Consider the following 16,579-nt stretch of genomic DNA (forward strand, 5'->3'; position numbering starts at 1 on the left):
AAAATCAATAAATACATAAATAAGGATCATACACCATTGAATTAGATCTTGTTCTCAGCCTCCCTGTGTTGTATGATGCAACAAATACAATTACCACCACAATACACTGAGCTAGGGCAGGCGTCCTCATTCACCACACCGCCCTTTGTATGTCACACCTCCCACTTAACTTCACCAATTTAACAAAAAATAGGGGAAAAAACCCCCCACCACCAAAAGGCCCTTCCTAGAGCTCGCTCCTGTGCCCACACAGAGACGTGCAGAGGATGAACTGTGCCAGCCTCAGTGCAAGCAGTCAGCTCTGGTGTCTGCAGACTGATCAGCAAACAGCCACGTGTGGCAGCACCTCAGCCCTGTCAGCACCACGGGCTGGGAGAGGAGTGCCCTCATGGCAGGGCACAGGAGCAGCTGGAGGGGGATCCAGTCCCCAGCACCTGGGGCCAGGCTGGAGGAGCACTGCTTCCCTCCAGGCCACCAAACAAAGCCACATCTGGGGCTCGGCTAGAGACTAGGAAGAGGGGAAAAAGCAGAACAGAATGGAAGGTGAAGTTAATTAACCTTTAAAAGTAATGAATGGAGACTGCAGTGCAACAGATGATATGAACTAATTTATTCACCCTCCTCAGAAATAGTCACTTTGCTAAAGAAACATGTTTATCTATTCTATTTTAAATTACCTCGGTGCCAGTCACCGACAGTGACTCATCTGTGGGCAAACAATGAACTGACAGTCTCAAACACCAAAGTGATTTTATTACTGAAAATGATGCTGCTTTATGCATCTGAGTTCCAGGCTGATCAATGTTTCTGTTGGTAACGTGGGAACACCTGTGAGCCCGCTCTCTGCTGCATTGATAACCTGCCACAGCACAGCTCCAGCTCCCTGCCCTACAGCCAGGGAAAAGCCAGCCTGGGCTCCTCACAGCTCCCCTTCAGTCAGGCAAGGAGACACGAGCAGCACATGCTCCCTGAGGCATCAGCTGCTGGAGGAAAGAGGAACAATCAGCACACACACACCCCTTGCAGCAAGCTCAGTGCTGGACAGGGCTGGGAGGTTTCTGTCAGCACGTTCTGCTCGCAGCCCCTGGTGTCCCCAAGCTGCTGTGTGCCACCACTGCCCCCAGTGTGGCACTGGGGCAGCTCAGGCTCCAGCTAAGCACTGAAGGAGTTACCTCAACAACTCTCGTCTATGCCCCAGGGTTTTGGAAAGACAGCAGTTCTTCAGCAAATGACAAAAATGAATGACCACAACGTTTCCCCTAACACCATGTCAGTGTTCTGTGGATTTACTGAAATGAGTAGATTCCATTCATAAGCACCAAAACCATGAACACTAAGCAGTTAGCAAGCACATAACCCAGTTACTCCCTGGCCAGCCACATCCTCTGCAGAGCTGGTGAGACACTGCCCCAGGAGCCATCGGCACCCAGCTCCAGCACCCTCTGCACCCTCAGCAGGGCCATGCAGGGACTCTTTGTGGTGCCCCACTGTGACACTCGGGTCAGGCAGCACTCAGGGCAACACTGGGCAACCTCCTCAGGATACACCAAACCATCTGGAGGCTTTCCACCTGCCAAAGCTGCCATGTGCATGTGCTAACTTCTTGTGAGTGCATTTAATGGTGAGACAATTTAAGCTGTTACTGGAATGAAACCTGTGGATGGCCAAGTTCTCCCCAGGAGACTGGTGCCTTCCATATCCACTCAGACCAGTTTGCTGTTCCAGGCTAATTCCCTTACATTCCAGGATTCCAGAGCCTACACTCAGTGCCTGGACAGCTGCCTGGACAGCTGCAGGCACAGGAGTCCCAAAGCAGCACTAATAAGGACATCAAACAGGGCACTGCCATTGTCCTTGCTACAGGGGGAGCCCAGCCATGACTCCACCTCAAACCTCAGTGTCAGGGACACCCCAGGACAGCCGGGGACAGCAGGGACAGCCACTCACTGCTCTACAGGCCTGGCTGCCCTCCCCACACAGAGATGGCACTGCCACAGCCAAGGATGACCAGCTGGAATTTGGCCTTGCTGTCACATCTGGGTGAGGAAGGGACTGCAGAATGACCAGGAGCAGAACTCCACCCTCAGCCGAGTTCTCTGCTGTGGGACGTGCCTACCCACACATACAGGGCCATGAGATTCAAAACTTGAACCTGATGCTTTCCTTGCAGGCCTGTTCCAGCCCCTCCAGGAGAGCTGGCTGCTGTGAATTATTCAGTGGGGCCATATCCATTACCTGCAGCACCTGGGAAGGCAGATGGAGTAACACCTGCCCTCCTTTAGCCACGGCCACCAGAGCTCCATGGAGAGCTCTGGGTACCCAACACCAGCAGCCTCTGGCACCACAGCTCAGCAGCCCCAGCACAGGCAGCCCTCCCCGCAGGCCATCCTCAAATAACTCACTTTTGCCTAAAATAGGCTCTGGTTTTTATACAATAGCTGTGCCTATTCCCAGAGACTTCCAGCAGATAAAAAATATCTATTAAAATCAACCGTGACAGATACAAAGGGGAAAAAAGTATCAACTGCCAACACTGCCCTGAAATTTTCTAACATCTTATAACAGGAAAGATGATATTTCAAAGTATAATGCATGACTTTTGATGGCTTTATTTCAGATTAGCTTGTTTGATTTTAAATTACAGACAGTCTTGTCACAAAAATTTCTTCTGTACCACACAATTCTAGCAAGAAAGCTCTTATGCTAAATGTATTTTCTAAGTGTTTTCTTTAAAAAAACATAATCCAACATCCTTAAGAATGAGCAAAATATAAAAATTAACTTTAGTCTACCATGATTTTTCCTTCTCTCTACAGCATTCACTCTCTATCCACTTAGAGGCTTAAGCTAACTGCCACTTTCCATTCAGCACTGACTTAAACTGAAAAAAATTAGATGTTATAAACTACAAGATACTGAAGAAAGTTATTCAAGATGTCTTCTTTTTTGTGCCATCTCTTGCAATTCTTGGAAAGACATCTTTTATCCTGTGCTTTCATTCAAATTTTACATACCACTTGCAAATGTGTTATACTATTTATAAGTGCTACTAAAAAAAACCAACAAACTCTTCTGCACTGAAAGCCACAGCAAAATTCCCAACAGATGAAAAGGTCAAGAATGTTTTTATTCAAGGCAAACACATTTGTATAATTTAGGCTAACACAGAAGTGCAGTTTGTTCTCATCAAAAGAGCAGTATCTCAAACACAAGCTACATGTTTTCATAGAGAAATTGACTTGACTTTCAAGTCAATACAAACCCACCAGGTTTTCTTATTAAACATTCAGGAATAGATACACAGTTGTTATACCGACAATGTCCACATCAACACTGCAATTTACCAAACCCACGGGTTAAGTTACCTGATTTTTCTATAACCATTTCCAGACACACTATGAGCTCATCCTATGGCAATTCCAAACTCAAACATCCTTACCTTTTTCTGGACTTAAATTTTTATATACTTCAAGGTCTGCCATTAAATTTGTAACTCGGGCATTATTGGCAAGCAGAATGGAAATTCCCCCTTCGGGAAAGGCTCAGTTTGATCTTCATGTCTTCAGAGCCAAGCAATCCTTGGAAGCACAGCCGAGCACTGCTCCTCAGGATGAGCCAGGAAACCTCGGTGATCCATAGCACAAATCCAGAGGGGAGAGCAGGTCACTCCGCTCACGCTGGAGGAGCGCAGGCTGCGCGGGAGCCGGCAGCATCTGCCCGTGCTGCAGCTGCGGGGCGGCGCTGCTCCCGCGGCCCCGCACACAGCGCCGGGAGCCGCGGCGCTCCGGGCTCACAAAGGGCTCCGGGCTCCGCGAGGGGCTCCGGGCTCACAAGGGGCTCCGGGCTCACAGGGGGCTCCGGGCTCACAAAGGGCTCCGGGCACGGCAGCGCTCCGGGCTCCACAAGGGGTTCCGGGCTCCGCAAAGGGCTCCGGGCACGGCAGCGCTCCGGGCTCCACAAGGGGTTCCGGGCTCCGCAAAGGGCTCCGGGCTCCGCAAGAACTCCGGGCACGGCAGCGCTCCGGGCTCACAAGGGGCTCCGGGCTCACAAAGGGCTCCGGGCTCCGCGAGGGGCTCCGGGCTCCGCGAGGGGCTCCGGGCTCCGCAAGGGCTCCGGGCTCACAAGGGGCTCCGGGCTCACAAAGGGCTCCGGGCTCACAAAGGGCTCCGGGCTCGGCAGCGCTCCGGGCTCCACAAAGGGCTCCGGGCTCCGCAAAGGGCTCCGGGCTCCGCAAAGGGCTCCGGGCTCCGCAAGAACTCCGGGCACGGCAGCGCTCCGGGCTCACAAGGGGCTCCGGACACGCAGCGCTCCGGGCTCACAAAGGGCTCCGAGCCCCGGACACGCAGCGCTCCTGGCTCACAAGGGGCTCCGGGCACCGCAAGGGCTCCGGGCTCGGAGCGTGGCCGGCCCCGGGAAGCGCCGGGACTCCCGCGGGCAGCGGGGCGGGCAGGGATTACCACACTCCGGCTCAGGAGCGGCGGAGTGACGCAGGCTGAACGCGGGAGGGGAAATCCAAGCCCGCTCCAGAGAACCCCCCGCATCTGCAGCCGGAGAGGAGAAGCCCCCAGCACCTTTGGGGCCTTTGCTCTGGCTCTGTGCCCCTCCTCCTGCCGCTGTCCCACTGTCCCTAACTCCAGGAACAGCCACCCTGCAGGGACAGGCCAGCTGCGGCACAAATGCACTCGGGTCCGGCTGTGCATCCCCGAGCAGGGCAAGGAACAAGGAGCAGGAACGTCCCGGGAGGTGCTGAGCACCAGCTCTGCCAGCAGCTACAGAAAGCCCTGTGCCCCTGGCGAAACCCTGGGCTGGTTTAAAGCACCCCGTGCTCCTGAAATCAGGGGGTTACAGGCAGTGTGGAACAATGGGCAGAAGCGTTCAGACTTGCATAAATTGCACTTCCTTACAACGGAGCCCAAGGGCTCACAGGGCTGGAAAGCACAGCAAGAATGAAGTCAGCTCCACATACAATGCTTCACATCTTTCATTTATTGCATTTTCTAATTCTTTCCCTCTTCAGCTGGCTCTTCCACTGTGACATTTACATCAGTACACCAAAGGAATTCCCAGCTGTATTCCTAAACATTGTGACAGCAATAAAAGAGACAGAATTTGTCAAGCACAGGCCAGGAAAAAGTTACATGAGAGACAACGTGACAGAGGAGGAAAACAAATAAAAACCACTCAAAAAACCCACCCCTCATAGTTCTACATGCCCGCAGAACTTCGGTGGGATGGGAGACAAAATCCAAGTGGAGCTGACATGTTTTACTTCCTGAGAAATCATTATTTCTTAGCTGTTGGTAGCACAGAGAGCCTTCCCACAGCCCCCACGACAGAGCTCAGCACTCTGTGGGGTATCCATGGACCATGTCCAGCACCCTGGAGTGTGAAACAAGAGCCCAGACCCACTGCAGGATCTCTGGGCTGCTCAGCTGTGGCTCTAACAGCGCTGTCAGGAGGGGATGGCAGGAGGTGGCACAAGTCCCACTCTGAGAAGGGAGTGTCACCCATTGCCGGGCAGAGCAAGGGAAATGGGGCAGCCACAGCATTACCCCAGCTCTGGGTCTCAGCCCACCACGTTCATGGCTGAAACCACCACTGTGAAGCCTCTAGACAGTTACCAGTGCATTGAAATTATGCAGTTCAACAACAAAAAATAAACTGTCACTGCTGTACAGTTTAATTATTGATATATCAGATTGCACTTGATAATGTGTTAAATGCAAATTACTCACACTCCTACTGTTCTTTTAATTATAAGACGAGCCCCACACAAGCACCTTCAATGCCACAGCTGCTCTGTAAGAAACCTTACACAATCACCAATACACTCTTCATTATTTTGTCTCCAAAATAAGCTTCCTTTTAAAACCAGACATGCCTAAATGCTATATGTCTTTAGAAATTCAAGCATGTTATATAGGTTAGAAGAACATTACAGCAAACAAATGAAGATGTTATGTAATTCAGTTGACAGGTGCCAAATGGTATAAGAAGACCTGTAGGTTTATTCAACTTCAAAAAAAACTCCAAAATCGATCCCCATGACAACTCCTCGGTGTCAAGCCAGGTTTTGCATTTAATCCCAAGGCCTGTCAGTTGGTTTGGCTTTCCCTTGCTCCAAGGGCTCCCAGGCTCATTCTCCTGTGGGGATGCTCTGCAGGGCCACAGCCCACACAGTTCCAACAGCCCCAGAGGTGATGGTGACAAACAAGGTTTCTGAACAAAAAACTCACTTCCCTTTACCTGTAGCTGATTGACATCAAGGATCACTGTAAGACAGGATCTTTTCAGCCATCACTGCTGTCCTGGGGGTGTTGCACAGTCCTGAGCTAAGGTCTGGCAGGAACAGTAACAGCCTCACCTCCACCCCTGTTTTTCCCACTTAGGTTTCCTGCCCACACCTCACAAGGCTCAGATTACTGGACAGAGACACAACCCTGCAAGTTCTACTGCAAAAATATCCATTTTCCAATAAATGAGAATATGATTTAGCTAACAGTTTGGAAATTACAGCGTCAGAGGAAGGTTCATTTTCTAGCTCGTTGGGTTTTCCTTTATCACTGTCAAAATAGCTGGAAATCAGCACAAAGCCTAATTCTGCTAAAGAGCAAGAAAAGCTGATTAGAGAACTAACACCTCTTACAGGGAATAGATAATGAAATAAGGAGATAACAACATCTTCATAATCATCTTCCAAGTGTAATCTTAGATCTGAACTGCGAGACAATCTCCTTGTGAAAAGTCAGCCAGCAGTGAATAAAACTTTGTATCAGCTGCACAGAAAACTTGTCATTTTTATCAGATTAAAGCTTTTATCAACTCATTTATCGTTAATGAAGACATGGTTCTATGGAAAGCTGAGAAACACACAAAAATGAAAGGAGAAAAAAACTTGGCATTGGAACACAAGGAGCTGAAACATTGTCTGGAGACAGATCCCACATGAGACTCCTCCTTTCATTAACAGATGCAGAGACAGACACAGCTCTTGAACAAAGCACAGAGGGTTTCTTCAGGCACTTTAGGCCCTTTTTAAACCTCAGTAGACTTCAATGCATTAATTCCTTAATGCTCTTCTTGCAAACACATTTCCATTTACATCTGTTTGTCTCAAGGAATGGATTGTGGATATTTCACATAAATCAGAACATGAACCCAAACACAAATTCCTGCACTACCAACTCGTTCTGCTTTCCCAGCACCATTCTGAAGCTCCAGCTGAAGTGACTGCAGATAAAAGGCTGAATCCTGCAGCCCACACTGGCATCTGTAGCTGTGCCCCCAGCCCTGCACGAGGCTTCAGCAGAGCTAATTATAGAGCACTGCCCATCAGCAAACATCAGGCCTGAAGGATTTCTGCAACCTGGCAAAGCTCCAGGACTGCTCCCCCAAAACTCTTGTGCTCCAATAACCAAAACAGGCCATTTGACTGCATAAAAAAGGACAACAGAAGGCATTTTCTGTTCTCATTGGGCACGGAAGTCTAAGGTCACTGAAGCAAGGAGAGGCTCTCCGTGGTTTCCTCATCAGGATGTTGGACAGCCAAAGCCACCAGGGTGTGCCCAACACGACTCAAGGACCTGTGTCACCTGTCAGGCTCAGACCCACTCACACCTCCCAGGCAGTTCCCTTTCCAAGGTGAAACACAACCTGCTCCATCCCTGCTTCCCTCCAGCCACAGGGTCCACACCAACCACCACAAGTTTTGGGGTTAACTCCCACAGATGGTCACAAGCATAAATGAATTCCAAAAATCTTATGAAAAAAAAATAAAACTATCAGATGTAATGAAAAAACTGGAATTATCTAGATCAGTTTTGGCTGGGGGAGTACTCACATTGCTGACTGGGAGGCATTGGGAGCCACAGGAAAGGCAGCTCTGTACACTTGGGGTTTTTTTTCCCTTTATACTTCTAGCCCTGACCATCTAGCAGCAAAGTTAAATGGATGTTTGCTCTGACAGCACAGCCATTCCTACATTGTTACTGCCAGCAAACAAACAAAACATGATGCACATTTACAGCTTAAAACCCCTGCAAAAATAATAAAAAAAATCTCTTCTTCCAAGCCTAGAGGGATGCTGTAGTCTGTATTTTGGAACTGCTTGCAAGAGGAAGGAAATGAAAGTGGGTTCATCAAATCCTCAAGGCTATTCCAAACATTCTAATTGCTTGTCTTCTCTGTTCTGCAGAAACTGCTAAAACAGCTCACCCCCAGCCCCTGTCTCTGGTCTGTTATTCTCTGCGTGCACACACACTGCTGTATCTCACTGCTGCTGCTGCTGAAGAAAACTGACATTTTTGCTTCTGGGCAGATAAGACTCCCCAGAGTACAAGGCACAGCAGCAACCTCCACTTCTGTAACCAAAAATTTCAGACATAAACAGATAAGAATTTTAATATCCTGCAAATGCAGCCATTAGCAGCTTTTCTTAATAAAATTATAAAATTATGAGAGAGCCTTAGGCAATGTGGATGCACCCAGTACTTCATTACACACATGAATCTCAGTCATTATTTAAAGTCAACCCACCAGAGCCCCATGGAAAGCCCCACAGTTGTGTATCAATACTTCTTGTCTAACAGCCTGCAAGTGTCTCAAAGCACCATTAAAACCCAGCAGAGAGCAGCCTGATCCATGTACAGCAGCATCTCCTGAATGGAATGGGAGCTCTGCTGCTCGTAGCTGAAGTTCACTGGACACAGGGATTGAACTGGGACCACAGATCGTTTGCCAGCCTTATGTCCCATTAGTCAATACATTGCCTGCTAATCACATTTACAAAATCAGAGCAAGAGCACAAATACAATGCTGTAATTTTTCCAAAACCTGCCAATCTCCCACTCAAAATACCTTAGTTTTTCCTGGGCCTGTTTCATATACTTGTGGAGAATTTTCAACTTGCTCTGGTGCCAACTTCCCCCATCAGCTCAAATAAGCCTTTTCCTCTCTGAGCTTTCCTTTTGCAATGCACTCAGAGCCAGCACTCACATCCCCTCTCTATCTTTGATTCCCCAAACTAAACAAGCCTCACTCATCTCATCTCCCCTTCTGTATCCTTCTCCCTGTTCCTGAGCTCCCCTCTGCTGCTGCCCAGAACTGCACTAGGCTGGGCCTTGTGGCACCGACACCTTCATCTTACTCCTGAGCGCTCAAAATTGCATCTTCCTTCAGCTGATCGCAGAACCAGAGTGCTTTGGCTTGGAAGGGACCTTAAAACTCACCTTGTTGCACCCCCTGCATGGGCAGGGACACCTTCCACTGCCCCAGGGTGCTCCAAGCCCCCTCCAGCCTTGAACACTTCCAGGGATGTGACATCCCACACTACTGCAACCCACGGGGCTGTGCTCCTGCTGCAGGGGCACTGCACTGCAACAGGGCTGCAGGCTCAGCTGGGTGCTTCTGCTGCAAGCTGAGCCTTTTTCCTTTTGGTTTTATTGGGGAGGTTTGGTTTTGTTTGGGGTTTTGTTGGTGGTCTTTTGGGGGTTTGGTTTTTTACACTAAACAATTAAACCGCTCCAAATAGATACAGAGCTTCAGCATTTTTGTTCATGCAGTCCATGAGTTCTTGCATTTGAACTCCTCAGCAGGAGGTGAACAAATGGAACCCCATCTGCTCAGGTGCTTAAACTAATGCAGGTGCCACAAGGTTGTGAAGAAAACACCAGAGATGAACACAGCTGGCACCTCTGCAGACACTTCCAGTTCTTCTAAAGATACTCCTATGGTTTTTAAGAACACCAACAGGCCCCGTGGGGTATTTTTACCCGGGCTGCCCCAAGGTGCAGCAGTTCCTCCAGCTCACAGGTTCAATTCCAGACAATCACTCCAGACAGCCCTGATGCCACTGCCCCGCTGCTCCCAGTGAGGGTGCATTTGGTTAACGTGAGCAGCCAGAATTACCAGCACAGCCCTGGAGGAGCCCAGCCTCTCTGGAGCACCACAACACCATGCTAGCTCCTGGGACATGCACACCTCCTTACCCATGCTGTGGGACTGTCACCTCTGTCACTGTTCGGGGGGAATTCAGCCCCTCCATACACTCAGAGGGAAAGGAACTGTCTCTGCAGTCTTGCTTAGGTTAAAGGAGACAAATGGGAAGCCCTGATGGATTCTGTGAGGGAAAAATAGTTAATCTTTTCTGGTCATCAATCAAAGACAGAGAAATTAGGCCATGAAATCTTCCTGGTCTAGGATTCCTGCTAATTATGCCCTGGGCTGTAGATGATTATCACTTTGCAGACTCATCCCTCAATAGCTGTTCATGGATTGCTGGACTCTGTCTGATGGATCATTATCCAGCCTTTGCACCATTAGCAGGACAAAGGCGAGGGGCTGCTCTGAGCTGAAACACACCTCAGGTCTCAGAGCACGGACCAGACTCCTCTTTCACTACTCTGGAGTGGCAGAGCTGCAAATCCACAGCCCTGTAGCTGTTCCAGTCACACACTGGTGCAGGAGAGCAGGGAGCTGCCTGGGAAGAGCAGGGATTAACAGGCATCCACCAAAACACTGCCACAGTGCCCAGGGGCACCTGGGTGAGCATCTCCCTTCCACAAGGTCAGAGGGAGCTCTGAAGGAGTATGATCCCACCAAAACCAGTGGGACCACATGAGTGGCCTGATAAATCCCAGGAACAAATTCATTTCATTGGAAAAGCAGAATGGTTCTGCCTGGAGATGACAGCGCTTTCTCTCTAACACAAGTCCCAAGTGCAACACACACGAATTAATGTGACAACACCACTGTCAGACTTACTTACAGAAAGTTATTAACATTCTTCTGGTGTCCCAAATAGGACTAGAAGTGCTCACGGGCAAGGAAAAAAGCAGTACAGGGAAAAATGGGACTCTCTCTGAACTGGCTTTCATTAGGAAGATTCACAGACTGACAAATGATTAATTCTCCCACTAAGCCATTAACTTCATCAATGGTGACATATCCACAGTGACAAAAATGCAGATACAGTTTGTTTTACAGTGGGCTGCAAACCTCTCCAGTCCTGACAAACACACTGAAAATGGAGCTGTATGTTCTACAGGGAAAAAAAATCACCTTTGCTTTGAATGAGACGAGTATTTCTATCTTTAATTCAAAGCCATTCCATGCTGCTGTTATTAATAGTACCATAAATCTGCCCCAGTGATGGGGTTTAATTACTGACCTCAAAGGGAATAAAGAATACAAGGTGTGGGCCTCTCAGAGCAGCATTAGGAAGTCACTCCCTCTGCAGACAGACGGGTCCAGCTGTCTGATTAGACCAGACCTGCTGGAGCCCCCAGCCCGTGTCACCCAAAGCACGAGGAGCACCAACCCCGAACAGCTCTGCCACCAGCTGAGCTGCAGCTCCTCTGCGGGGTTCGGTGCTTCACCGGAGCCCAGCAGCGCTGCCTGCCCCCGGGGCAGCATCGGTCAGACCCAGCGCCGGGGGATAGCGGTGGGACCTGGTGGAATCAGTCGGATCCAGCCCCGGCAGCACCAGGGGGGCGTCCGAGGGAACGGGAACCGGGGGACGGTCCGATGCTGGCAGATCCAGCCGGGCAGCCCCGGGGGGATTCATCCCTGGCCACACCGGAGGAGATCGGTGGTACCGGAGGAATCGGTCAGACCCAGCCCTGGCAGCCCTGAGGGGGTCGGTCGGAGCCAGTACCGGGGAAAGTCTGTCGGATAGGGGGGGATCGGTCGGAGCCAGTACCGGGGGCCATCGGTCGGAGCTGGTACCAGGGCACATCGGTCAGACTGGGGGACATCGGTCAGAGCCGGTACCGGGGCACATCGGTCGCATCGGGAAGGATCGGTCGGAGCCGGTACCGGGGCACATCAGTCCGACCGGGGGCCATCGGTCGGAGCCGGTACCGGGGGCGGCGGTCCCGGAGCGCCCCCTGGCGGTGCCGCCGCAGCCCCGCCGTTCCCCCGTCGCTCCCGGGGGTCCCGCACGCCCCGAGCGCCCCCGCACGGAGCGGGCACGGCCGGGGCTCGGCCCCGCGCTCCCCGGAGCAGCATCCCCAGGAGATACCCCCGGGGATACAGAATGTCAGACACGGCCGGCAGCAGGAAACACCGACAGCCGAAATGCAGAACAACCGTAACTCACCGTGGAACACGCCGTTGTCCGCTAGGAAGTGCCGGCAGTACTGCAGGCAGCTTTTCTTATCCAGACTCCAGTAACTCATCGTGAGGCAGCGTCCCGCTCACCATCAAAGGCTCTGACCCTGCAAGGGAAACGGTAATGGGTAAGTGGGGCTTAATTTACAAAAAATGTCCCCAACTACTGCTGTCACTGTAGTTATTTGAGCCCTTCATGCAAAACGTTCCATTGGCTTCACTCAAAGATGACAACAAAGGTAGTTCTTCGCTCTCCAAATGTGTCCATCTCCATGGACGTCCAGGCAAAGGGCACAGACACATCACCTGGATGGAGCCAGAGCTGTGCCACCAGCCAGCAGCTCCCAGGGTGCTGCAGAGAGCAATGGGCACTCTGTCACCTCTGTCACCATCACCCCTCCCAGCCACCGCAGGCACTGTGGGGCCTGGAGACGTGATCAATTTAATCCATTCAGTGATGCTGTCCCATATTTAACAGGCTACAGACACATCTGACAAAACCACAGAACTATAAATCCTCCCCAAGTGAAGGTTATAGTAATTAAAAAGGTGACTCAGAGGTAATCACCCCCTGATTTTGAGACCAGAGCAGAGTTATGAGGACGCAGGGCCCCTGTGCCCTTGCCCTTGGCAGACATTGGCCTGAGGCACTTGGGATGAAATCGCCCGTGGACAGGCAGCTTGAGCCTGGGGAGGAGCAGTTACATCAGCCACCCAAAATTAACACTGACGGCTACAGGCAGACACACCAGCATTTCATACTTCTTTGAAGCCATGGAATTCTTAATCTCCTGTCCTGACACCAAATCCTTTCACTGGATCCTCCTTCCCCCTTTGCTATTTTATGAAGTTCAGGTTCTGGTTTCAGCAATCCAGACACCCCTTCCTGTTACAAGCCCACTTTGCTCTCCCATTTTATCTCCCTCCCACCTTCACTCTGGTCAACCCAGCTGCTTGCTCGCCCACACTTGGCACAAACAACTCCAACTGTCTTTATCCAAGCAATTCTAGCAGGATGTAAGGACACTGCCACCCCAATCTCCTCACCAAACTACTGCCGGGGCCTTAGTAACAAACCCACCCCCAAATGAAGCACCACAGCACGTGAAGGGACACAGATCCATTTCACTCAAAACAAAAAGGACAGCAAATAATCTGAAATCCCAGCCAACAGGACTCCTCTGATCCTTAGCGACCAATTTAGCCACAATCCATTCCTGGGGTGCAGCCAGCTAACAAAGGAACAGCAGGACCTGGAGAACATTTCCCTGTCCCCGTGCAGCCTCAGTGTCGCAGTGTCAATGCTGATGCTGACTTGCAAGCGTTGGAGACCCACAGGGCAGTCCCAGTGTGACACCGTGCAGGAGCAGCAGGCATGGTCTGGATGCTCTGCTGCAGGTGGGAGCCACAAACACCTGTTTGTGCTTTGCTCCATCTGAAACCGTCCCCAGGCTCCGCCGAGGGTGTGTTTTGGGTATGGACCGTGCGTTGTTTACACTAAAGGCATGTTTTCCCAACTTTGGAGCCCGAGCAGCAATACCCACTACCTCTGCCAGGCTTCATCTTCTACATTTGCTGCTCCTTCGCCCTCCCCACCCCCGAGCTTTCCTTACAGCCTGCACTAAGGCCCCTCTGCCTTAAGTAGTAAGGCACAAGCTGTTAGTTACGTTGAAAGCACAGGAATAACACCACCTAGTCCAGCCTAGGCCAGGCTTTTTGCTTCAGGCTACAGAAGTTCAGGAGGCATCGTGTTTTAATTAAAGAAACCATATCGAATATTCACCTCCAAGAATTTGCACACAATAAAAGCAGATCTTATCTCGCGCCCAGCTCCCACACAGATCTCTCCCGTTCCACAGGGGAGATTTACAGGGAAATGTGGCTGTCAATACCGCCCTGCAGTGCCTCTGAAAGAGCCCCTGAGCCCCCTCCCCTCCCTCTCACGGCCGCGGCTGATACAATCCTCCTTTGTTCTTGCACAAAGGGTTCTCCCACACCACGGTGGCCCCTCGGAACAAAGGTTCTCCCGGGCACATCAGGGATGAAGGCAGACTCCCCAAGGGGTTGCATCAGCTGGCACAAACTTCCCACAAGAAAACCTCCCCAAGAAACACCAGCAGTTTTTTGGATAGTTCTCAAAGTTATTTGTTTTAGAGGCTTCCAGGAGAGCCCAGCCAAGATCATGCCTTACCCTACAGTACAAAAAAAAAAAACAAACAAAATCCCAACCAACCCCACACTTGGGCCAAATACCATAGTTTCAAAGGAGCACACACTTAGGAACCTTACTATATACAAATTTGCATCATTTCAATACAGGAGAAAAAGGACATTCTGTCTATGCCACTGACTAAAATGCAGGCTGTACCTGTACCACTTATTTTATACACGTAGAATAAACTATCAGAGCCAAAAAGTGTCCATAAGTATATAATTAGGTTTAATTAGGACTGTAACAACAAAGCTATTTTGGCAAAAAGTTACCAAAATCCTGACCAGATATAAATCTGAGTTCAACACCAGCTTGATAAAGCGGCCAATTCAGGGAGAGTTGAAAACACTCCTCACTTTTCCACTCTGCAGGTTTCTCAGCATGGGGTATCATTTTCACAATAAGGAAAATTCCTGCAGGTTCAGCCCTGAGCCTGCCACATTCATTCCAAAAGGTAAAACAGTTGGTGCTTCACTACCTGAGAGCAGAGATGCTAGGGCAGTGTGTCAGGAATCCACCTACTTTGTATCTGGATAAAGTGTGTTAATCTGGAAGTTGAGCAAGGTGTCCATTATGTGCTGTGCAGAAACACAGCACCTTGAGAGAACTGCATCTGCTATTTCAGCTGATTCATTTCCATTAAACCTGTCAGCTGCCTTATTTTTGTGCTTTGAGCACTGTGTTCCATGAGAGACACTTTTCCAAAGAGCTTTGATTAGTTGTACAGAGCTGTACTTTACAAGAGAGTTATTAATGGAAGGATACTTCCATTAATAACTTGAGCAGTATCAGTTAACTGGTATTGCTTGTTATTAATAGAAGTAAGCTGATATTGCTCAAAGTTGGATACAAGGAATAAGTTAACTTATAAGTTAACTTATATTCACGTGTGCACACATGAATAAACAGTGCAGATACAGACAGATGAGATGAAGAGATACACTCCTCTTTGTCATCAGAAACTGGGTAAACTCCTCACAAGGAATGTTTCATTCTACACATGCTTTATGAAGTTATTTGATTCTAAAAGCAGTGGAAATGAATGTGTGAGGCATTCTGAATGCAGCAGAGGATGCACATGCCCTGCCTGGGTTGGCAGAGATGCTTCTCATGGCAAGACACTCAGCACCAAGAGCAAAGCCTGACCCCCCCTGTGTTCTGCAGCTTCCCCTCTCACACAGAACAAGCCCATGCACTGTGCAGGGAAGCAGAGAATTCCCTCATTCCAGGGAATCACAGCCCTGCCACCAGCAGCTGCAGGCTGAGCTGCTCTCTGAACCCTTCCCAGCTCGGGCTGTTGGAGAGGCTCAGCACAGACCTGTTCTGGAGAGCAGCAGCACAACCCAAATGTGTATCTGCACACCACAGCCCCAGGAGCAGGGATCATTCCTGATGGCAGGGCAGGTCCTGCAGGACACTGCCACTTCCCTCGGACCAAACCACAGCTCCACTTTCAGAGTTCAGATCTGAACACCCATGGGAAGTATGACTTAAAAAAAATTATTCCTTTCCTTAGCCTTAAATGGTGTATAAAGTTCATATTCCTGGTAATTAAAGGAAAGTCCAGAAAACACTGAATATAAGTGGGCTACTGATTTTGGAAGCTTGTGCCTATTAATGACAAATTTTAGCATGAAAAATAGTTCAGAGATACTGGGCTCTCCAACTGACATAAAGGAAAAGTACAACAAAATAACAATATAAATTTTAAAATAGGTAAGAAATGAGAAGAGCAATCCAGAGGCACACAAAGGCCACCCCAAGTGTGTGGTGGAAATAATGCTGTGATGGAAATGATGCCGCAATGGCCCAGCTATGGCCAGAGCCCTCTGATGAGCTTTAGAGATCTCAGTGTGGGAGGGAGGACAGACCATCTGGCTGGCACTAAGCAGCAGGAATAGAGTCCAGAAAGAAAGGCTGGGCTTCAGTGTGGCAGCTGGGACTGTGGTGGGGGCATGCAGCATCTCTGATGACACCACCTCGTGTGGGCAGCCACCTCCCAGCCACTGCAAACAGAAAATAAACACCAAAGGACAAATACCACTTGAACTTCCTCTGGAGAATCCTGAAGTGGTTATTGAAAACCTAAGCAATTCAGCTTCACAACAAACCTTCAGTGATACTAGAAGGGAGGAAGTGAAGTGTTTTATCTTCAGTTTGAGAATAAGCAAGAGATTCACTTGCTCTCCTCAGGAACAGAGCGAGGGCTGCCCACAGGGGATCACTGGGTTTTCCCTACAGTTTCTTAGCTCAATAAAG

The 16,579-nt window shown here is 49.8% G+C and overlaps 1 protein-coding gene across 1 annotated transcript in view; it reads right to left on the reverse strand.

Annotated features, from left to right (window-relative positions):
- PLCH1 (phospholipase C eta 1) overlaps nucleotides 1-16,579 on the reverse strand; it is a 57,071-nt gene that overhangs the window by 32,450 nt on the left and 8,042 nt on the right. The window contains exon 2 of the mRNA XM_030954628.1: nucleotides 12,098-12,215. Within this exon, the coding sequence (XP_030810488.1) occupies nucleotides 12,098-12,176 (79 nt within the window). The 5' untranslated portion in view covers nucleotides 12,177-12,215. The remainder of the gene's footprint in view (nucleotides 1-12,097; nucleotides 12,216-16,579) is intronic.

Source organism: Camarhynchus parvulus, chromosome 9 (genome assembly GCF_901933205.1).
Source record: "Camarhynchus parvulus chromosome 9, STF_HiC, whole genome shotgun sequence".
Taxonomy (NCBI): domain Eukaryota; kingdom Metazoa; phylum Chordata; class Aves; order Passeriformes; family Thraupidae; genus Camarhynchus; species Camarhynchus parvulus.